The following is a 24,985-nucleotide window of genomic DNA, read 5'->3' as shown; positions in this document are numbered from 1 at the left end:
ATGTTGATAACAGCAGAGGACGTGCCACTGTACAATAGTTTTGATTTACCCGCGCTAATGTCAAGCTCCCAGTGACATTTCCAACAGTGTACATTTGTCAGCAGTAGGGGCTAATAATTGGTCAGTTTGATAGAAGTAGCCATACCATAAGCTTTGTAATAAGTGTTGGTGGTACAAGTAGCTATACTAGTTTATCGCTGATGTGAGCAGAACAAGCAGCCATCGGCTCGTTATGCGTGGAATACAGCGTTGGCTATACGAGTGGTATCATTGGTAGATGACTGATTAGTGAGTGTGCAAATAATAGCTGTCAGTTGACATATGATGCTGACTAATGGTGTCACAGCTATCGTGTTTTGGATCTAGTAATAACCTCCTGTTTTCACTTGAACATGTTTTTTATTAATCACACAGATGGCATAGCATGTATATCAGATGCAGGCTGTCATTTTGCTAGTGAAATAACCTACTTTTCTTTATCCACAGTGTTGAGCGTGCAGATTTTACGCTTTCAAGATCCAGGTATCGCTTTTCATAACACTGTCAACTTTTTTTTTTTGTTACAGCACATTCAAGTAAAAGTTTTACACAGCAAGGGAGCAAATTCAAAACTAAAAGATTTTAACAACCAGAAAATTTTTTTGTAGTGATTCATGCAATGACAGCTGGTGAGGAGGTACACAACATGCTCCTGCAAGTATTTTTCGTGGCAGTTTTTTGTTCATATATAAGAAAAAAGGAGTTCACATCAGCCTTTTTGTAAACATTCGGCTTGTGTGAAAAACATTTCATTGTGGCAATCGCATGAGTAGCATGTCAATTGCTGTGATGTAATTACGTGAGTATCATGTCAACACTGTTTAAAATATTGAGCATTTTAAATTTTCTCTTAATTTCACCACATGAAAAATGTGTAGTGGATATTTGCTAGTTGAGTGTCGCAGCAGGGACGTATGAGTAAAGGCTAATGCACTTTTCATTTTTGAAGGCCATGTCCAGAGCACACAAGAAAATTTGTACGAAGCTGATGTGTAATGTTCACCAAAAGAAAAAAAAAAAGCACAAGCTTTAAAAGGATGTTGTGAACGTTGTAAACATTTGGCAACACAGACTACCATATACCTGACGTATGAGTTCATGGATTGTGTTGCATAGAACTGAACAGTCTAAGTGTGGAAGTGAAGTGCAGTGAATTCTAAAACAGTGTTCGGCCTACCATATCTGTACAAATGAGCAAAAGCGGCAATCCGAGAGAGTTCCTCCATCTTTTGCTCGATATAAACAACATTTACGTCTATCTATAAAAGCTCATTACGACTACTATAGACATTTCAAGTCAGCAGCATGCTCTCCTTGGCACGGACTGGCCCAATGGAGCAGACCCTGACAGTGGAACCGAGGCTTGCCCGGATTCGTCCAAGTTTAGTGCCTTGTGGTTGTGAAGTATCTGCGAGAAAAAAAAAGAGAAGATCACTACAAACTCTGATCACTGCAAGCTCTTCTTGCCGGCTGAGTTCATAAAAATACTTTAGCCATCACCAATGCAGCCTATCCGGTACTAACTACCACTGGGGTTGGTCCTTTCTCTCTATATTTGGGATTTGAAATTTCCTCATCCCATCCTGTTCTCGGCCGTCAGTGATTACTTTATTGTTTAGTTTTTTTCTACTTACGGGTGAAAAATGAAGAAATCCAAAGGACTGTGAAAAAAACACCAACGACGAGAAAGGAGCACGAGACGGGTGCAGACTAACAACTGAAGATTTATTGTCAGCTACACATAAAAGTACCATATAGTACAAATACACGTGTGAAATCTTACGAATTGTCGGCTTAATAATCAATGCCTAGTTTATGCAGCATTAAAGTTGAGGGTGATGCAAAAAGGAGTGATTGTAATGCAAGACACCGAGACAGGTTGTGTGGTAAGGGTTCATTTTACAGAGGCATGGTAAGTACAACTCAGCACGAGTCATGAGGAAATTTAACAGAGCTACAAAATAGCAAACCCAACAAAAGCATGAAAAAAAAATCGGCGCGAATTCGAGGTGACAGAAAGTATGAAATCACAGTGACTGCTGCATGTTTAAGCCTGCATCTTCCAAGAAGGTTGATTCTTTTTCATTCAGGGACAAAAATTCACTGGGGGAAACGAAGCTCTTGCTCGCGCAAGAACACACTACTACGAAGAAAAATTTCGAAGGCGAAAGCGATTCTAGATACCTCATTAAACGCGAGTGATGCAAAAAATCATGATCACACGATGACGTCACAGATTGGCAAAATTTGTGACGCCACATGACGACGTCATCACATAGCATCGTCGCTTCGTCAACGGGGTGCCGATCACGGAGGCAGTGATAAACCAGGTGAGGTGCAGAAAGCCTGTGATGCCTTCGATCCTGGAGGCAGTGCAAAACCACGATAGGTGCAGAAAGCTTTCGGAGGGGGGCGGAGGAGGATCATGGATAGACTGAGAAGAAAAAGAAGATGGCTTTCGCGTTCGAGTCGTCTTAGGCGAATTTATAAGGGGCCCTGTGATTCTAAGTTCTGGTAAGTGTGTATATACGCATACACCGGTCCCTTCCCCCACTAACCACATGTATCATTACTATAAGCAGTCAAACGGCACCTACCTGCGATATGAGAAACTTGGCTGCATCTTCGATGTTGACGTTCTCCTTGGCCGACGTGAGAAACCAGCCGGCGAAGTTGTTGTCCTTGCAGAATTCATCCATGGAGGCTGGGTTGTTTACAATGCCTTCTTTGGACATATCGCACTGCAAGGGGCACACACCAGAAAAGGTAAATGCGTGGAAAGATCGTGTGTGTGCAGAAAAATGCGACAAGGGAAAAAAAATACGGAGCAAGCTTCCATGCTGATCACCAAATTATTTCGGCAGGTAAGAAGCAGAAATGTTTCTATTAGAAAGATGGACACAGATCATGACATGTAGTACTACTAGTTTCTTTGCTCTTTCCAGCTTATTTATTTATTTATTTATTTATTTATTTATTTATTTATTTATTTATTTATTTATTTATTTATTTACGTGTCCTTTGCTTGTTTTCAATATCTATTTTCGTTTAGTGTTAGATTTGAGCAAATTGGGAGGTTTGTTTGTTTTTTACATTGTAAATGACATCCGGTGGTAAGATCGAAAGCTAATTAAAAAAAAAGGGGGGGGGGGTCGTTTTGATTTGCACAAGCTCACATGGGCATAAATGGCACTACTAGGAATTCCTGGCTGTGGTGGTGATAATTGCTGTTAGCTCGTCAACACAGGGGCAAAGTTGGCCCTCTGCGATTGTACACTTTCATATTGATCGACGTATGTATACTGCGCGGTAGTAAACACGGACGACAAGAAGACACAAGGACAAGCGCAGTGAATGACCAACTCGCCCAATCGTCCACCTTGATTAGTTTCATATTGATCCCCATTTCGAGGCTAGACACCGAGTGTTATCCTTACAGGATTAAGGAGTCATACTTAGACCAAACAGCGCACTGTGAGCTGTGCGTCGTGTCATACGCAGTCGATTATATGTTGGGAGGCGTCTGTAGTATATTCACCCTGTATTGACAGAGGCCACACTCGCAAAACACTTATTCGCGGCCGAAATACCGTGTTGATCGGGAGATACGGTTGTGAATTTTCCGAGAAGATAAAATTCAGGAAATAATTTCTGTTTGTTTCTCAAATCAAAGCTTTGTCTTCATACTTTTCCACATTTTCCTTGCATGAATGACAGAAGGGGTTGGCCGGTGCAGAAATGGCCACATACCTGCTGGCATAGGCCGGATCATTACACAAGGCGAATTGGTTCCGAAGTGAAGCGGTATTAGCCGGGAAACTGTTCCAGTGGTGGATAGCACATGACAGTGGTGAAAAGATAAATTTGTGCGTCACAGCAGTCAGCAGATATACGCGGTATAGGTGAAGTTACACTGAGTGTGCACGCACGGTGTTTTATAGCTTTAATTTCAGCAAAACGCATTGTGTGCGTGTGTGCTTGCCAGCCACCGGTTCAAAGAACTTGTAAGGACAATTTTTGCACCAATTGTGCGCATCGCTACTGAAAGGAGTTGTATAAAATAAATCTCAACAAGATTACGCAGTGAGTAAGCTTCGCCGCACGACTACCCTTTCTGTGGTAAAGCCACCTTTTAAGGCACACTTCTGATCGACTCGCACATGGAACTCTGATTGTATTGGATTCATAGCACAAGAACGCGTACCTCAAGTAATATACCTGGAGAACATAGTTAACACACAGCCGTATAAGTGTCGTACTGTCGCTTTCGTGGCATTTTACCTGGAAATAAAATTCAAGTTCGCCAGCTAGACGTTGGGGACGGTCGTGGCCTCCGCGATCGGCACCGGCTGCGCGCAGCCGGTACCGATCGCGCAGGCCCCGGGACGGTGAAACATACTATACCGCGTTCACAAGAGGGCGTTGTTATGCGTATATCTGCTACTCGGACCATTGCTTTTGCTTTATTTCGTCATCTGGGTGGCGTAAACAAGGGCACAGTGTAAGAAGTGTAACTGAGAACTGGAGTCTCGGTGCACAGTTATGAGAATAAAGTTGTTATGAAGAATAAATTTAGCAGCTATGAGAATGAAGTCTACAAGTTCTAAAACAAGAAAAACGTCGGCTGACACGACAGAAAAGCGTGGAAACAATCGATTTTATCTGCAAACGAGAAAGATGGCTACTAATAAATGCTCCAAAATGGAAGTTAGGAGTAGCCAGAAAGTAGCCTCTGAGCCAACCTGAAATTTTGGTCGCCAGATGGGTTCGTAAAGTAGCCAATTCGGCGCAAGGTACAGCCGCCAACGGCATTCGTCTCGAGCCTTTCTGTGAAATGATCATTTGCTTCGCACTCAACTATATCAAAGTTGCATTGATACACGTGTACGTACCTTGTTTGCAAGCAGCACGCAGGGTATGGAACTGCCTTCGGGCAGCTGCACTTTGCTGTCCAGGTCGGCCTTCCATTTCCTCACCGCCTCGAAGGTCTGCGACCGCGTCACGTCGAACACGATGAAGGCGCCGACAGCCTCCTTGTAGTAGACGCGCGTCATGTTGCCGAAGCGCTCTTGGCCTGAAATTCACTCACGCTGTATATAATAGTATAGTGGCACAAGTGGCACGCATGCATGTTCCACCTATACCACTGCGCGCGTGTGCGTGTGTACAGTACTCACGTAACGAAATGCGAAAATTTAGGGCTAAGTAATGCACGTACTTTCCTACCAGCGTCTACACTTCGCGTCATATCGTCGTAGTTTTGACTCAAACACTTACATCAGGACCACCATTACCTTCAGCGGCCAGATTTTCAGCTACAAGAGGTGGTTATCACGAGCAGTTGCTCATAGCAGTCCTTATGCTAAATAAAAATTATGGTGTCGCGTTTTAATCCGTGAGTACTGTACGTGTAAAAAATGAATTCTGGAATTTGAGGCGCCAATGGTACATTATTACGAGGCACGCCGAAGTGGTAAACTCCGGATTGATCTTGACCGCCCGAGGTTCTTTATTGGGCGCTTAAATTTAAGGAAACTGGTGCTTCTTGCACTTCGTCCACGTCGATGTGTGGCCGCCGTGGCCTGCCAAGCCACCACGGAGTCTCCGACTCTCCGTACGCGTAACATTGTCGATTTTTCGTTTCTGAACATTTTATTGCGATAGCAATCATATGGACACTCGATGCGCATTTTTGCATTCGCCGTCGCCGTCATGATCCGTACAATGTCCAAATCGATAACATCGCCCCGCTCGTCGCATGTTATATGTGCGAATGAAAGCTTGCGAAAACTGCACACGGACACAGATCGAGCAGAGATGAAACGCGCCAGCCGGCTGCGCCGGGCGAAGGAGCATGAAGGGGTGCTGATGGAGGGGCTGCGTCGCTCGGGCAGAAAACTGCGAACGCGCAGGCTACACCGACAGAGATCAGTAGACGGCTCATACCTTCGTGTGTGCTGTGCTCTCACTGCTTACTTCGCCTCAAAGCGGTAGACAGCACGAAAAATGCTTTGCTAGCTGGAGCGGCCATATTTTCTCAAGCCAGCGTATTTGTACAGTTACGCCTGATCGGATCCTGAACGGGTCAGCTGCTCACCTTACTTCGTATAGCATTTCAATTTGTTGCTATCCCATCCATTGCTTCGCCCTTGCGGCGAAACTGACTTTTTTTTAGAGATGTGGCGGTTCTGCGTGAAACATGTCATTCAGGAACATATATTTGCGTGTTCGCTACGCGAAAACCTGGCACTTTGTTCGCTCATGGCGCATGTCACACTGCGCCGAACAGCACTCTTAAATGAAACAATTTATTGCGCTTCAATTTAAGCGGCACACTTTACTTTTAAATGCACGTTCCACGCATAAAATATAAACAACTTACCGGCGATATCCCATAATTGAAGACGAATGAGGGTATTTTCATCCCATTCTACAACCTTGAGAGCGAAGTCGACGCCAATCTGAACAGTGCTCGAGTCAAGGACTGATGACAGCGGTCAGGGACGCGTTTGTTATCAGTTATTGTTAATAGACGCAAATGGCCTTCCGATAACAAAACCAACGCAGAAAAGTCAAAGCTTCGCAGTAATTAACAGTGCCTGCACATTCGACAAAAATTACAACAATGGCCTTAAATGAACATAGAAGACATTACTAATCAATATCGGCGTGACAGCGGAACCTTGGAGACAGGCACGTTTACGCAAGTACAAAGCGGAACATCAAGGCAATGCAAAACAGCGCAATAATACGTTACAAAATATAAAATTCAGAGATCGAAATGAGTTAACCTATTTAACCTGAGCAGAGGCTTCCGGTTTGCTACCCCACGCTGTGGAAGGATAAGGTACTTGGAAGGAAACGAGAGGAAAAAATACGCGCGACAAAAGAAAATTAAAAGCGGAAGTGGGGAAGTGTTAATGCACTTCTAGAGCTAATACGACCCTAACTTGGCTAGGTTGAGTTCCGGCATCTTTTATATGACATCTTTTCTTATACTTTGTGCAGAAACAGGAGAAATGGACAAAGCTTGCTTTTGTCTCGGCTTCTGTTCATTTTGAATGAAGTTTGTGTGTTAAGCTAAGAGAAGTTGTTGAGCTTAATGTATACATACAACAACGCTTGTATCGTGCTACGATCTCTGAATGAAGGATCCAGGATCCAACTCGGCTGAACCGCGACATTTCTTCAAATCCGCACATGTCACGTCACGTAACAAGGCTGTGAATCTGGGCGAACAACATGCGGCGTATACGTTATGTGGTCAGGATACTGTAGCCCTGTAGTGATGTGAAAAGAACTGGTGCACGTAGCGCTTGATGATGCTGGTCTTGCCGGTGCCCAGCTCTCCGATGACCAGGATCTTGTACAGGTGCTCGCGCTGCGGGTTTTTCATCGTGACCTGCGTTGTGACACGGCAAGAGTTCAGCAATGTTGCGTGCGCGTGTGCGTGCGTGAGAAAAAGATGGAAGGTCGGGAGTGGGATAATTTTTTCGTACTACAGCAATCTTACAGCCTCTTGAAAGCGCTATAATGATAAAATAAAATGCTGCAGTGGTCAGGAACACCTTAGAAGCCGTTTTATTGGCTCATTCATAATAATAATAATAATAATAATAATAATAATAATAATAATAATAATAATAATAATAATAATAATAATAATAATAATAATAATAATAATAATAATAATAATGTTCACATCGAATGCACATAATGCAGTATTATGAAGGCCAGCAGAAAACGCTATCGTTGCAGTTATTATAAATATATGATTGATATACCCGAACCTCGTTAATTATTAACGTTCTTATTTATTCACTTTTACGGCCTCACTATCAATACAAATACGTGCAATACATTTATAAACACACGTACGACTCAGGTCATTGCGACGAGCTACAGCTGAATATATGTGCTGCTGCGCGCGCGCGCGTACGGTCGGCCGCAGTGACTTTTAAATGTGTTCCTGTATGACTTCATGCGCATGCGCATACGGGAGATCTTCGGAGCGTGCACACGACATTCACTGAAAAGGCGGTAACGGTGCGTCGAATAGTCATACATAGCTGCCAGTCTTTTGCATTTTTTCATCATGTATTAGTGTTACGTTTATTTTTATACCAGTTACTTTTGTATCCATTGCAACAGAGCCATGGCTATATCTGGTTGCTGCTGAGCAGTGAAGGCGACATAGACTAAGCAGGTAGAAATGACCTAGAAGAGGTTAACTGATTGGTGGCTAAAATCAAGGCAGGAGTGAAATTTAGTCTCACTATATGGTGTTAGTACTTCATTATGGGTTACATTTATAGGTGGCGTGAGCCACCGCCCGATTCATCCATCCATCCATCCATCCAGCTGACGAAGGAACGAAATCGTTCGCCGGGGTGCAGACGCTCTCGCAGCAAGCAGCTTGTTACGTCACAGATCGCAAGCGCGCCAGTGTTGCTCGACTCTCAGGCCGCTCGCGTGTTTATAAAAATATTCAATTATATATTAGATGCACCACCAAATGTGCCCGCTTGTTTGTGAACGCGCAAGGTTTAACCCACACAACACAGATTATGATGCGCGAAAGAAACGCAGGGACTAAGAAGAGATACACACCGGACAAGCGCTTCTAACAACTTAGTTTTATTGAACAAAACTCAGACTTCTTATCCTAAGAGAACTGCGCAAGGTATACATGAACATATCAGCGCACATAGTGACACTCGTGAAAAAGGCTAAACAATCACAAAAAAAGCAGATAATAGTGATGTCTCTTTGTCAGATATGGAAACGGAAGGATGACTTACACAGTCGTCACTGTGCTGTGAAATGAAAAAAAAAGCTTCTACGATTTACCTCGATGTTTGGTTATAATGCTTGAAAAGTGTGTCAGTGTTTTCAACGAGGGGTGTGCATTCGCATTCGTTGCAGTGAAGAATAGCTGTACTACTCTGAACTGCTGTCACGTTTTAACACGATGTTATTTTTTGAGACGAAAAACCAGCTACACGCCTGCTTCGCACCTTGAAGCATACGCCAGAATATTGTGTCAAAAGCGACTCCGCGCCGTAGGGGTGTGTCCCATGCAGCTCACCGCGACGTCTAAGGGCGTCGTGCCCGTTTCTTCGGGAGCAGCGATATCGTTTGAGTGCAAGCAGATAAGACGACGCAAACCGCAACCTATTGAGATTTGCCACAACAAGCGCGTTCCTTGCGAGCCTGTATGCATCTCAGACGCGTTTGCCTGCGGTCTTGTCCTGGTTTTATCACGTAAGCAGAGTACAAATTTACGGTGTTTGATTGTGTAATGACACTCACGCGCAAAAGAACGCTGCAACGAGTGAATTCGGAATGGATAGAAGAATGAAGGGATGAATTAATAATATTGGGGGTTTTACGTGCCGCGTTATGATTATGATTAGAACAACGTTATGATTATGAGTGAAGGGCTCCAAAGGTTTCGACCATCTGGTGTTCTTTAACGTGCACTGAGATCTCACAGTACACGGGCCTCCAGAGTTTCGCCTCCATCGAAATGCGACCGCCACGTCCGGGATCCAACACGCGACTTTCAGGGCAGCAGCGGAGCACCGTAGCCACTGTACTACCGCGGCAGACGAATGAATGAATGAATGAATGAATGAATGAATGAATGAATGAATGAATGAATGAATGAATGAATGAACGAAAGCATATAGCACACTGAGCTGTCACTGGAATATTTAATGCAACAGCTGCTACCTACTGAATGTAAATAACGACACATTAATGCATCGCGTACAGTAATAATACAAATTTCCCACATTTTCACGCAGCATCTGCGCGTTGATATAGCACAGTTACGCAATCATGTAAATGACGTTGCGATTGTTGAGCAAGAGCACGCTCATGTAGGGATAGATGGTTGGTGGGTGGATTGATGAAAAAGAAGCTCGTTGACGACGCGCTGCCTCTGATAAAAAGCACTCTTCACTATACGCGACTTGACGCACATGAGCGATCGTGGTCAGGTCGATAAGATTGTTTCTGAGTTTTCTGTGCTGTTCTAATCAAAAGTGGCGCATGACCTATCGCTTTCTAAAGGTTGTCGTTGCTATGCGACGTGACGCACGCGCTAATCACCTTCACACGAGATACGCACCTGGGCTCGAATGAGAATCGGGCTTTGGCTGCTGTAGGATCCGGTCTAATTGTTCGTAGTATGCGTGGAATTTCTTATTCGGGCTTACGTATATTTATTTAAATACGCGAGAAGTCACGACCCAGCTATATTCCAGCTATAACCCAGATATAATTAACGATGTTAAGCTTGACGAGCCATATATTTATAAGAGAGGAAAGAACGTACCGCGTTAACGCAACCAGTTGCGGCACCGATGACGACCACCAGATTATATATCCATTATAGTACCTAAGCAGTGCGATGATTTGCACGGGTTGGTAGGTATTCGGGTGTTCTCCCGCAGTTCGCGCTCCTCATTGCTGCGATCTGCGGCTATCTGTTATTTGCTGCTATTTTACTGAAGCCCATGATCCATTAGTCATGCTCTTTCTGCCCTCTTCTATTCTTTTAGGCTTTAAACATAATTATTTTAGTAATAATCATAAATAATAGAAAACCCAACTATTTTTTGATACATACTAATCAAAGATCTGGGCCTGAGAAGGCGGCATCACTGTGACTCGTATTTCTTGGACATCTTGCACTACACCCTCCCCTTACTTTTTTTCTAAGTTTATTTTTGCAACCAGTGTTCACTGAAACACCCTGTATGAATGAAAATCGAACGGAAAGCAGCTGCAGGTCGTTAATCTAATCATATATAGGCACAGCAGATGCGCGACGTGATTAGCATGAGAAGAACGACGTTCTGACTTGCAATCGTATACTATACTTAGGTTCTCGAATGAGCTCATGCGCCTGCTATTGCGGGCGAACGCGTAGTGTGACGACAACTCTGATCCCGTAAGTGTGTGCGCGTGTGTGTGCGTGCGTGCGCGTTTGTGTGACTACGCACATGGGCATGCGAGCGCTTACGTCAGCCTCCGGCGTACATAGTGCACTTGCGAGGACAATATTCGTGCATATATGTAGGACAGGCTCGGAGCGAGTGTCAGATACAAATAACTACGCGCCCCGCGCATAACAAGCTCACATAGATACGTGTCCGGTGCGTGTCAGGGCCTGTGTTGCAGAGCAAAACACTGACATAAAAAGAAGCCCCACTAATCTTTTCTAGAACATGTACAGCTGGTGTTCTTGATAATAATTGCTGAGGCTTTATGTCAAAGACACGAAATGATCATGGGGCAGGCCGTAGCGAACGGCTCCAGAAATTTCGACCACGTAGAGTTAGTTCTTTAACGTGTACTACGGGCCTCTAACGTTCTCGCCCCCATCGAAAATGCGATCGCTGCAGCCGGTATCGAACCCGAGTAACCCGAGTCTTTCGGGTCAACAGCTGAGCATCGTATACCCCTGCAATGCCAGGACGGCTGTTTATTGCGTCGTTTTTATGGGAAGTAAGTTGAGGTTTTTGAAGCGCTTTCAATTACCGGCAGCACCAACCTTATTTCGACGAAGATGGAACGCAAAAACGCTCGCACGCCATGTTGTGGGTTTGCATTAGAAGAACGCCAATTCATCATTATTATACGGAACCCTTCCCTACAATGTTCATCACGACCCATTGCGCAGTTTCCGGACGTGAAATCAAGAAATCGATGTCTTAATTCGTTAATGTATACTGTTGATACCAAAACACAGTTGCCCCAGACTGCGCTCGCCGAGACAACTCTATACTTGTCAAAAGATATGCTACACACCTAATCAAGCTATGTGACCATACCGTCAAATGGATTTTCGGTCCGCACCGTATAGGATTGCAGTAGTGAGACTGATCATGAAGTATGAAGACATCTGTCTACATAAAGCGTTGTTTACACGTGTTATGACTCAGGCCATACTTTAAAATGAGCGAAGAAAGTGAGATATAAAGGAAAAAGTGGATATAAAAAATTAAAATGTACGCGCTGTGGATTGAGAATGAAATACGCATGAAGCACTGCATAAGTCAGTATAGGACCGTGTTTAACGTTCAACAGCAGCGATCAGCTTGGTTTATCGCCCCCCTGGTTGCATGACGCCTTCGGTGAGTCCCTTGTTCTGCTACCGCTCTTATCAGCGTTTATCGGCCGGTGAATCACATTGTCTTACTCGCACTAGCTGCTGATTTCGTATACTCGCGAACAACTCGGGTCCTGAAACAACAGACAAGTGCCGCGCTGACGTCGCCGCTTTATCGGCTGTCTGCAGGTGTGGTGAAATTCCTGTCGCCAACGCTGCGTGCATATGGATACCTGGCTAGAGTACGGGAGGTTAGCTGTCGCTTTTATTAATGAAACGCAATGACAGCGTTTTCGCGTGGCACTTGTAAAAAAAAAAAAAGAAGCAGAAAAGATGCTTCACGGAGTTTGATGCTTCACGGAAAAGATGCTTCACTGCCAACGTGTAGATACTAATGTAAACTTTGTTTTCTTCATTCAGCAGCGGAATTCTTCAAACATCTGCTCCGCACATTGTACAAATACTAATATATTGTCACGTGATGCTGTAACGGGAACCTGTAACTAGCAGTACAGCAGAACGTCAGGCTGGTCCGATCACTGGCACAACGACCTCATCGTCTTTTCCACGAGCTCGTCCTCATCATCTTTTCGACAGCGGCACATACAAGCCTGCCAAGAACAGTGCTAGGCGATCTTTACTCGTGGCATTACCCCCTTTTGGAGAGCATCGTCCCGATGCCACATCAAGATTACGAGAAACAGAAAAAAAAACACACACACAATCACCAGGACACACGACGTAACGGTGACGAAGTGCTCACAAGGTTACACAAGAGAGTCTGACGAATAGTCAACGTTGGTAAAATGGTTTCATCCTTGAAACGTGGACGATGCCTGTCTGCTTGGAACGACGGGATCGATGAGCTGTCTCTTCAAGAACAACTTCGTAGTTCACTTCGCTGAGGCGACGGAGAACTCTATAGGGACCAAAATAGCGGTGCAATAACGTTTCCAACCGGCCCCGTTGGCGAATGGGGATCCACAGCCATACTTGATCACCCGGTTGGTAAATAACCTCGCGATGACGAGCATTGTACCGCTGGGAGTCGATGCGTTGCTGGTTATTGATCCGCTCGAATGCAAGCTTGCGAGCGGCGTCCGCGAGTCGGATGAATTCGTTCGTATCGACACTAATGTCGTACCTGTCGGGTAGAAGCATGGCATCGAGCATTGTTGTGGCCTCCCTGCCGTGAAGCAACCGGAACGGTGTGAACCCAGTAGTTTCTTGAACGGCGGTGTTATAAGCGAACGTGATGTAGGGCAGGATATCATCCCAGTTTTTGTGGTCTCGGTCAACGTACATGGATAGCATGTCCGCGATCGTTTTGTTGAGTCTCTCTGTAAGGCCGTTGCTTTGTGGGTGGTATGCGGTAGTTTTCCGATGAGTTGTGCCACTAAGCTGCAGGACGTCTTGCATCATCTGTGCGGTGAAAGCTGTTCCACGATCGGTTATTACTACTGCGGGTGCTCCATGGCGGAGAACGATGTTCTTCATGAAGAAGTGAGCAATCTCACTGGCAGTGCCTCGTTGTAATGCTTTCGTTTCGCAGTATCGCGTCATGTAATCAGTGGCGACTACAATCCAGCGGTTTCCCTCGTGAGACTTGGGGAAAGGTCCAAGCAGGTCCATGCCAATTTGATGGAACGGTTTTGTTGGAGGAGCAACAGCTTAAGAAAACCGGCTGGGCGCAGAGGTGGCGCTTTACGGCGGTGACATTCGCGACACGTTTTTACATAATGCTTCACGTCCTGCGAGAGCTTAGGCCAGTAGTAGTGTTGGCGAATCCGAGCCAAGGTACGCGTGAATCCCAAGTGGCCGGACGAAGGCTCATCGTGACAGGCAGATAAGACGCCCGCTCGTAGCGCTGATGGAACGACGAGCAGGTGTTGAGTCGCGTAAGGGTTGAAGTTCTTTTTATAAAGCATATTGCTGCGAACACAAAACGACGATTGCGAGCGCGCGAATGCTAGTGGAGGCTGCGGACTGCGGCCTTCGAGATATTCGATAAGTTGTCGAAGCTCGGAATCGTTCTTCTGCTGTTGAGCCAAGTCAGATGCACTGATAGCGCAAAGAAAACGACCGTCGATGTCGTCATCACTTGACGTCGTTGTAAGGGGAGCGCGTGAAAGGCAATCCGCGTCAGTGTGCTTCCGTCCAGACTTGTAAACGATTGTCAAGTCGAATTCTTGAAGGCGTAAGCTCCACCTGGCCAGACGTCCTGAAGGGTCTTTGAGACTGGCCAGCCAGCAGAGGGCATGGTGATCTGTAACAACTCTGAACGGGCTGCCATACAGGTACGGTCGGAACTTTGCTATTGACCACACAACAGCTAGACATTCCTTTTCCGTGGTTGAGTAATTCGCCTCCGCTGATGATAAAGTCCTGCTAGCATAAGCAATAGCACGTTCAACGCCGTCTTGCCACTGGACGAGGACTGCACCAAGGCCGATGTTACTGGCATCTGTGTGCAGTTCAGTGTCGGCATCTTCATCGAAGTGTCCGAGTAAGGGCTGAGTCTGAAGGCGCTGCTGAAGTTCGGCGAAGGCGCGTGTTTGCTCAGGGCCCCACACAAAGGGAACATCATCTTTTGTCAGACGGGTCAGAGGTTCGGCTATGTTTGAAAAATTTTGCACAAAACGTCGGTAGTATGCGCAGAGGCCTAAAAATCGACGCACGTCACGTTTGTTGGCAGGTGGTGGGAATGCAGCGACAGCCAATGTCTTTTCTGGGTCCGGCCGAATACCATCGTGGCTAACAAGGTGGCCGAGGAACTTTAGTTCATCGTAACCAAAATGACATTTCTCTGGTTTCAGTGATAGGCCTGCCGTACGAATTGCGACAAAGACAGATTGGAGCCGCTGCTAGTGCTGCTCAAACGTTTGTGAAAAGATAACAACGTCGTCTAAGTAAACAAGGCATGATTCCCACTTAAGACCTGACAGTACTGTATCCATCATTCTTTGGAATGTAGCGGGAGCAGAACACAGGCCGAATGGCAGCACTTTAAATTCGTACAGACCATCAGGAGTTATGAAGGCTGTCTTTTCGCGGTCGCGTTCATCGACTTCGATCTGCCAGTAGCCGCTTTGTAAATCCATGGAGGAGAAATATCGTGCATGTCGAAGGCGATCCAGTGAGTCGTCGATGCGTGGAAGAGGGTAAACGTCTTTCTTCGTCACTTTGTTGAGCTTCCGGTAATCGACGCAAAATCGAAGAGTGCCGTCCTTCTTCTTTACCAGTACGACGGGGGACGCCCATGGACTGGTCGAGGGTTGGATTACGTCGTCGTCGAGCATCTGCTTCACCTGAGAACGTATAACCTCTTGTTCCTTTTGTGACACTCGGTAGGCGTGCTGGCGTACTGGTCGTTCAGCAGGGTCCGTTATAATGCGGTGCTTCACGGTCGGGGTTTGCTTTATCTTGGATGTAGACGCAAAACAGTCACTAAACATGTGTAGCATACAGCGGATTTGCTCCTTCTGCGCGCATGACAGCTTCGGATTGACATCGACTGTATTGGCCACCTAGGTGTCACCTTTGACGGCTGCGGAAATCGGAGCAATCGTTGAACATGCTTCATCGTCAATTGCTTCGAAGTGAGCGACGGCCGTCCGCTTGGCCAAATGTTGGTATTCGCCGCTGAAATTCGTAAGCAAGAGCTCAGTCATCCCACGTTGGATTTGGATTATGCCGCGGACAACGCAGATTTGCCGAGCCAAGAGCACCGACAGGTTTGCTTCGGCGATACCGCTACTGCCATGATCTGTGTCGCTCTGTACAGTCACGAACATACTGGTTCGCGGCGAAAGTGTGACGGCGTCGTCGACAATGCGAAGCGCTGTCCTCTGCACATTGGTATCCCTTGGTTTCGGGACATGGCCGTCCGCAAACGTTATGAGTAAGTCTCGAAGATCAATAACAGCTCCGTGCTCGCGGAGAAAATCCATGTCAAGGATAACTTTCCGGGAACATTCGCGCAACACGATGAACGAAGCGATGAATGTCGACTCACGGATTTGCAGCCTGGCTGTGCATCTCCCGATCGGTGTCAAGAGGTGACCTCCTGCTGTCCGGAGGTTTGGTCCATGCCCCCAAGGAGTCGTAACCTTCCTTAGTTCAGCGACGAGTTCAGCGCTGATAACAGAATAATCGGCGCCAGCGTCGACCAGAGCAGTTACTGGATGGTTGTCGATAAGAATGGAAATGTCAGCAGAAACGCGTTTGTCGTCAATGGGGGGTGTCGGCGAGAAGGTATCGTCAGATGTCGGTGAACGAGTTGGAGGAGGATGTTTTAACGATCGTGCAGCAGCGGTCCCACCCCCGGAGGCCGCTGCTCCTAGTTTCCCCGGCGTGGGCTAGGGGACCTAGGCGATCGTCCCGCAACAACGTCGGCGAAGGTGGAGTGTTGACCCGGGGATGTAGAACGTCGAGGAGACGGAGAGCGGGATTGGCGTCGCTGAAGACCTGGCGACTGATGGCTTGCCAAGTACTCGGCAATAGCGCGGGGCCGTTCACCATCACGGGGTCGACGAGCATCTGGCCGAAAGCCAGGGAGGCCCATGTTTCGGTACGAACACTCACGGTACAAGTGTCCTGGCTCACCTTAATGGTAGCAAAGGGGCCGATTGTCGGGGGCGCGCCACACACTAGATTTCCGCACATTAAGTCGCGGGTTCTGGTCATGCGGCGGGCCCGAGAAGTACTGCGGCGTCTGCAAGGTCGAAGGTCGGAGGGAATAGCTGACAGCCGGCGCAGGAGTGCGCAAAGCTTCCGCGTACGTTCGGAGAGGAGCTTCGGCTGGAGGCGCCGCCAACGGTTGTACCAGCTGCCGTACCTCTTCGCGGACTACGTCCGTTAGAGCAGCCACTTGGGGCTGGTGAGACACTGTGCGAAACTTTTGCAGCTCCTCGCGTACGATGCTGCGCACTAGCTCCGCGAGGTCCCTGATGGTCGCGACGTCCGGTGTTGCCAAAGCCGATGACAGACATGAAAGGTTGTTCGGCCGCTCATACTGATAAGACCGCTGTCTTAGCATTCGCTCCATCGTTGTGGCTTCACGGAGAAATTCCGCCACAGTAGCTGGTGGGTTGCGCACAAGTCCTGCAAACAGCTGGTCTTTTATGCCCCGCATCAGGAAGCGTACCTTCTTTTCTGCCATTGCGGGATCGGCTCGCCGGAACAGCCGAGACATCTCCTTAACGAACATGGCAACGCTTTCGTTTGGTCTTTGATTCCTGGAAATGAGGAGACGTTCTGCTTGCTCTTTCCGGTCGGGACTTCCATACGTGTTCCGCAGCTGAGTACAAAACTCCGGCCAGGTTGTCAAAGCAGCTTCATGGTTCTCAAACCAAATGCGCGGCGAATCCTCCGGATAGAAGTAAACATACCGGAGCTTCCGATGCTCGTCCCATTCGTTGGCGACGGTGACTCGATCGTATTGGTCCAGCCAGTCTTCAACGTCTTCGTATGTGTCGTATAAGGCGTCACTGCCGACTACGGCGCCAGGAGATGGCACGTGCTCGGCGGCCGCCTCAGCGAAGACGACGAAGAGGAAATAAAGAATGAGGAACGAATGCTTCCTTTGATGTGCCTTAATTGATATGCACGACACAACATATTTTGGCGACGAAGATTTACGAGCCCATGTGCTACCGGTCTGACCTTCATCTTCGTGAGTGTTGTACGTACGCATGTCGTCCTCTACGATGAGTGTTTCTGGACTACAACCACCACCCCCGTTCCTGCCGTCACCTGGACACCCGGTCATCCCTTGGGAGCAATGGATTCAAGCCTTCAAGAATTACATGGTTGCTTCGGGCGCCTCCGACCTACCTGCTCTTCGGCGGAAGGCGATTCTGCTCAACTGCTTGGGCTTGGAAGGACAGCGCATCTTCCAGACTCTGACGGCAACGGACGACCCGGGCCTTGCGGCTTCGAGCCCCACGGAAGGGACGTTGGCGTCTCCTAGCCCGGATGACTTCGACCGTGCCATCGCGACGCTGGAAGGTCATTTCAGGAGCAAGGTGAACGTCACTACTGCGCGTCACCGGTTTCGTCGACGTACACAAGCCCCAGGTGAGACTGCGGCGGATTACATCACCGCTCTGAGAAGTTTGGTAGGAGCGTGCGATTTCGGTGACTTGGCGGACGACATGATACGCGACCAGCTGATAGAGAAAACGACCAGCGAGTATTTACGTGAACGCCTTCTGCTGGAAGAGTCCCTAACGCTTTCAAGGGCCCTTACTATTGCAAAACAGCATGATCAGGCGACAAGTGAAGCCAGAGAACTGTCCCGAAAGGAATTACAAGTTCATCGTGTTAAAAATAATTCAAAGGAGAGAGAGAAGCATTGTAGCACGTGCACATGCTATAAGACGCAAAGTCAAAGTCAACGATCCTTCAAAGAGCAGGAATGCTATCGTTGTGGTTCGGCGAAGCACCTTGCAAATAGCCCTCAGTGCAAGGCCAAGACACATAAGTGTCGAAAATGTGAGAAAATTGGCCATTTGGAAAAGGTGTGCAAGTCGCTACGAAAGTTCGCGAAAAATGTTCAGCATGTCGCGGAAGATAGCGATACAGCTGACCCAGACGGTCACTTAAGTGTGTGTCAAATCTGGAGCCGAAAGAAAGGAATTTACGCAGTATTAGAAATTGAGGGAATTTCTGTGTCATTCTTGATAGACACTGGATCATCGGTTTCCATTCTGGCTGAGGACCTTTACAAACGTCACTTTTCTAAAGTGTATCCTCTGACATCTACGTCCGTTCAGCTTCTCGATTATTCCAAGTCCGCCATTCCAATTCAAGGATGTTTCATTGCTGCGGCCTCATTCCATGGTCGATGCACTTCTATCTTATTGTACGTTGTGCCTGGAGGAACAACCATTCTTGGATTAGATGGCATCGCGGCTCTGGACATGAAGATTCAGGGGTCACCGCTTAAGTGTCTTCTGATGACGCAAGAAACTCCTGTGTTGCCTGAAGAGTTACGTTTCGAATTCGAGCACCTATTTTCAAAAGAGCTCGGAACTGTTAAAGGCTTCTGTCACAAGGTCAAAGTTCGCGCGTCTGTTCAACCAGTGGCCAGCAAGCTGAGACGGCTGCCACTTGTCATTCGCGAGCAAGTCTCGGCAGAAATACAAAAATTAGAAGCCCAGGGCATCATTGAGCGCGTCGACTCGTCAGAGTGGGTGTCACCCATTGTGGTAGCTAGGAAAAAGGATGGCTCGATTCGCATGTGCGTTGACCTACGGGAGCCAAACAAAGCTGTGGTAGTGGACAGTTTTCCTTTGCCGCAAACTGAAGAACTACTGAACAGCTTGGCTGGGGCGCAGCGATTCTCAAAGCTCGACTTAGCTTCTGCGTACCACCAGTTACCACTCAGTCCAGAGAGCCGTGACCTTACTACCTTCATAACTCATGACGGACTCTTTCGCTTCAAAAGGGTTTGCTTCGGACTAGCATCGGCGCCCTCAGCATTTCAAAAGATGATGCATTTGATCCTAAAAGGGTGCAAATGCGTCTTATTTTACATTGACGACATCATCGTGTATGGACGCTCCCGCGAGGATCATCTGGGCAATTTGCGCGCTGTTTTGAAACGGCTCTCTGATGCGGGCCTCAGGTTGAACCACAAGTGTGTTTTTGACGTCGCAGAGCTGACTTTTCTTGGTCATGTTGTCAGCGCTAGAGGGTTATTCCCACTTATGTCATCCATTGAGGCGATAACCAAGGCACCCTCACCTAAAAACATCAACGAACTTCGTTCGATGCTGGGACTTGCAGGTTTCTACTCCAAGTTCATCCCCCATTTTTCTGACGTTGTGGAGCCAATGCGTGCCTTGCTTCGAGGAAATGCACCTTTCGTTTGGACTGCGGCAGCACAAGGCAGTTTGGAGCGACTGAAAGCTCTTCTAACATCTTGCGAGGTTCTTCATCTTTTCGATCCTCACTTACCGGTGTACGTCACGACTGATGCCTCAGGATATGGATTAGGTGCGGTACTTCAGCAAGATAACGGAACCTCACTGCAAACTGTCGCGTTCGCCTCGCGTACCCTGCAGCCACATGAACGGCAGTACTCAGTTGGCGAACGCGAGGCTCTTGCCTGCGTCTGGGCTTGCGAACATTGGCACGTTTACCTGTGGGGGAGACCTTTCATCTTACGGACTGACCATGCGGCATTGGTTACGCTTCTTTCAACGAAAGGTACCGGTCACCGTCCATTAAGGATTGCGCGCTGGTCCTCACGGTTGCTGTGCTACAACTACACCGTGGAATACAGAAAGGGTAGCGAAAACGTCGTGGCTGACGCTCTTTCCCGGCTGCCCGTACAGAGTTTACTCCGCGATGCACCCGAAGAAGAATTCATATGCTTCCTGTCTCCAGTCGTTACCATGCAAGAGCTTCAAGAAGCCAGTGCCAACGACCCCGCTCTCTCTCAAGCCAAGCACTTCACGATTACTTCTTGGCCTGACAAAAAATCCTTGTCGAAAGAGCTGCTGGCTTACTTTCATGTGCGAGCTGAACTCTCAGTTGTAAATGATATCTTGTGCCGGGGTGAAAGGATTGTCGTGCCAGCGTCTATGACACGCCGTTTTATGGATCTGGCCCATGAGTCACATCCAGGCATTAGTCGCACCAAAGCTCGCCTGAGAGAGTCCTATTGGTGGCCGTGCATGGACAGTCACATTGAAGAGCTTGTGCGCACATGTGTGATTTGCCAGTCCTGTGACAAGTCTGCACGTACCTCTGCAGCGCCAATGCAACCCGTTCCTCTTCCTGACAAAGCTTGGGAAAAAGTTGCAATCGACATCGTAGGACCTTTCACGCAAGCTTCAGCCGACTGCCGTTTTGCCATTACAATCATTGACTATTACAGCAAGTGGCCTGAAGTGGCTTTCGTAAGAGACGCGACCACACCTACAGTGAAGAAATTCTTACTTGAACTTTTTGCACGCGAAGGATACCCACGTGGTCTCGTATCCGATCATGGGCCACAGTTTTCATCAGCAAATTTTGAAGAATTTCTCGCAGAACGTGGAATCAAGCATTACAACTCTTCTGTGTACCACCCGCAAGCTAACGGCTTGGTGGAACGATTCAACAGGGTATTGAAGTCATACATACAACTGGCTCTGTTTGAACGCCGTGATATAAAAATAGCCATGCTTGATTACCTGCAAATATATCGATGTACGCCTCACGCGACAACTGGTGTTGCGCCCGCTGTACTTCTTCATGGACGCCAACCTCGAACAAGGCTCGACATAGTGGGCATGCCCGACAAATGCTTCAGCACGGACCCGTCAAGGGCGATTGAGCAGTTGCGAGAGCGCGTGAAAAACAAGCAAACCAGGTCCAAGAGCTATACAGATGAAAAACGCGGAGCCAAGGAACCAAACTTCGCCGTTGGTGATTACGTGCGGGTTAAATTATCTGCCATTCCTGGGAAGCTATCTTCACAGTTCTCCGCGCCCAAGAAGATCGTTGAAAAGCGTGGACCAGCCTCGTACTTGTTGGAAGATGGACGAGTGTGGAACGCGTCCAAGTTAGCTGCTGTTCACCCTGCAGCTGTCAGCAAAATGAGATCAGGCACATCTGCAGTTATGAACTGGTCACCGGCATCCACTCAATCGTCTGGTACAGTTATCGGTGATCTATCGCATCCTGGCACGTCAAGAGAGGATAATCATGAAAATGCGGACTCTCCTGAACCACTCGCAGCAGACAGTGCGCAAGTTTCACCCAATATGTCGGGATCTCAAGCGCGTATTAGAAGGAGCACTCGTAAGAAGAAGACACCGCAGAAGTTCAAGGACTATATTAGGTAGCAACTTTTTTTTTTTTTTTTTTTCGCAAAAGGGGATATGTCGTATAAGGCGTCACTGCCGACTACGGCGCCAGGAGATGGCACGTGCTCGGCGGCCGCCTCAGCGAAGACGACGAAGAGGAAATAAAGAATGAGGAACGAATGCTTCCTTTGATGTGCCTTAATTGATATGCACGACACAACAGTATGCGTCCCCATGGAAGGGTTCTGGGGTTCGCAGGGCGTTGAAAGGCCATGGGGCAGACGGGGCCGTGGTCTGTTCCGTCTGGCTTGCCGTTGTCGCGCTTGCCATGTTTCTAGAGCGTTCTGGAAGAGGGCCGAATTGGGGTGGTAGGGCTAATTGCCGCCGACTACGCCGAAGGTCAGCTGGTTCTTCCAAGGCGTCGCTGTTGGTGTCGGGATCTTCCTGGTGGTCGCAGTGCATAGACTGCTACCCCGCACCTCCACCAGTAATGTCACGTGATGCTGTAAGGGGAACCTGTAACTAGCAGTACAGCAGAACGTCAGGCTGGTCCGATCACTGGCACAACGACCTCATCGTCGTTTCCACGAGCTCGTCCTCATCATCTTTTCGACAGCGGCACATACAAGCCTGCCAAGAACAGTGCTAGGCGATCTTTACTCGTGGCAATATATATATACACGTGCGGAACAAAGTTTCGCGTAAGAACCTAAGCAGTCCGGACAGGCTAGAAAAATAATGAAAGTATTTCATTTTTCACTTTTTTTTTGAACGGTAGTCCAACAACACGTTGCGAAGCGCAGGTACGTTGCTAAAGCGGAAAACAATACTCTGGAGATAATCGTGAGAGAAAAAAAAAGATTATTGGCGCCTGGTATGCGCGAGCGCGTATTCTTCCGAAAAGATTACTGCGGCTGATCACGGATCACGGATGACGTCATGTCTAAAGTGACGTCTTCAAAACAAAAGTTGAACGCACTGAATAAACGTCACATGAGGGCAAACTCAAAAATATATTACACTGTGCGTTTGCACGAGTTTTTGGCACTCACTCAGCGCGATACGGTGCGGCGGGCAAGGACGAGAGAAAAGTGCTGCGTCATTGAGACGAATTCATGTTGACGTGAAGCGCGTCACGAGACACCCATTAGTCCATTAAATGGATTTGGTGATACATTTATTCAACCCCGCTGGGTCGTTTTAATGTGATGTAATATCGCGCCATTGATGTTTTTTTGCATTTGACCAACTCCATGCAAACTATGTTGCTAAGATCAGGTATCGATCCCACACCCTCTCAAACAAAAACGAGCTCGCTAAAATCGAAACAGCGTTGCATGTGCCAGCGTCGTTTCTTTCAGTTCTTTTTTTTTTTGTGCGCTATAATTAAGCATGAATCACCAACATGCCTAAGCGTTTGCTCTTTCGAGTGCGGAAGACTAGGCTCCGCGAACAGCTGTACACAATTGTAACAGAGCAAGAAATGACGACTTGTACGCAGCGAATAGACACTAAGTACCAAACTCTATAGCTTTCATGCTCAAAACACTTTGTGTCTCGTTTTTTTCGTTTTATTTAGTTACCCTAGAGTCGTCTCGTGTAGCCGTGGGTATGCAAATTGAACTTCACTTCACTTCAAGACAACACCCGAATCGTGATCCATACAGGCCAGCGCTAAATTCTCAGGGTGCCCTCACCCATATATCGGCCACAAAGTTTAAGTGAGCGCGTGATGTTATGTATTTCGAGGGGTGGCTTCTCTGGAGCGAATGAAAAAGGAACAGTACTCGTGGCCGAAGCGCGTCGAAGCAACCGAACGATGCGAAGGCGACTATGGCACCTCCCCATCCGATGCTGGCGCAAAAACAACTCGCTGTCCGCACTCGCAAACGTTGCTTGCGACTGTTACCAAACACCAGCTAGCCATCGCACACGCCCATAAGTTTCCGCGAGAGGGATTCTAGCTGTTCCGAATAAGGTCCACTTCGCAGACCCCTCGAAAGGCACGATGAAGACGGAACGAAGGAATGTAGTACTCACGGGCTAAGTTCACAGGTCCTTTCGCTGGAGGATCGTGAAAACGGCCGGCATGGCAAGCGATTGCTTCAACGGGAGGCGATAAGCAGCGGCAGTCAGCCGCTGTGCGTGACGCCTGGTGAAGGACGGTCGCACTATGCTATCTGTCGGCCAAAAAGACATAAATACTAAATGTCGCTGGAACGCTATCGGCCTGGCCGGAGAACTGAAAAGACGAAGGGACCACCGCGGAATGATGCAGCCGCGTGCAAACGGCCTCATCGCGTCACCGAGGCTACGTCTCGTGCTTGTGTCATTGTCATCGCTCGTCTTGCCGCGTTTATGTGACGCTATTGGCTTCGTCAAAATGGCAGGAGTAGAGTACTTACCGGCGGCTTTATTAAGGCGAAAGCCTCAAATGCCTCATCAAAGGCAAAAAATGACCGTCAGCGTCAAACGAGCGATGCAAAAAATCATCACCATGCGATGACGTCGCCATATGACGTCATTATAACGTCCCATGATGATGTCATCACACATCGTCGCTTGGTCAAAGGTAAGCGGATTCCGGAGGCACTGCGGAATCACGTGAGGCGCACACAGCTTGCAACGCCTCCGGTCCCGGAGGGGGATCAATACAATTGACTGAGAAAAAAAAAAGATGGATTTCGCCTTCGAGTCTCCTTAGGCGAATGCATAAGGAACCGTGCGCGTTTTCCCTTGCTGTATATTTGAAATTAAGAGACCTCAATGTAGTCGCAGAAAAATGATAGATAGATAGATAGATAGATAGATAGATAGATAGATAGATAGATAGATAGATAGATAGATAGATAGATAGATAGATAGATAGATAGATAGATAGATAGATAGATAGATAGATAGATAGATAGATAGATAGATAGATAGATAGATAGATAGATAGATAGATAGATTCATTGCGGTTCTCCATCATAATTATCAAGCGGATTTACCGTGGTAAAGCAACAACGAAAAATAAAGTTTAATT

At 47.4% G+C, this 24,985-nt stretch overlaps 1 protein-coding gene across 1 annotated transcript; it reads right to left on the bottom strand.

Moving 5' to 3' along the window:
* Positions 1-1,329: 1,329 nt before the first annotated feature.
* On the bottom strand, positions 1,330-24,157 carry LOC119383366 (ras-related protein Rab-32). Its single transcript, XM_037651459.2, has 6 exons — positions 24,001-24,157; positions 7,313-7,441; positions 6,422-6,500; positions 4,932-5,113; positions 2,637-2,780; positions 1,330-1,447 (listed from the first exon to the last, which is right to left on the bottom strand). Exons 2-6 carry the CDS (start codon positions 7,433-7,435, stop codon positions 1,337-1,339), a joined length of 639 nt encoding a protein of 212 aa, XP_037507387.1. The 5' UTR covers positions 7,436-7,441; positions 24,001-24,157; the 3' UTR covers positions 1,330-1,336.
* Between the last annotated feature and the right edge of the window lie 828 nt (positions 24,158-24,985).

The sequence above is a fragment of the Rhipicephalus sanguineus genome, chromosome 2, assembly GCF_013339695.2.
Source record: "Rhipicephalus sanguineus isolate Rsan-2018 chromosome 2, BIME_Rsan_1.4, whole genome shotgun sequence".
Taxonomy (NCBI): Eukaryota; Metazoa; Arthropoda; class Arachnida; order Ixodida; family Ixodidae; genus Rhipicephalus; species Rhipicephalus sanguineus.
This window is presented reverse-complemented; position numbering and strand designations above follow the sequence as displayed.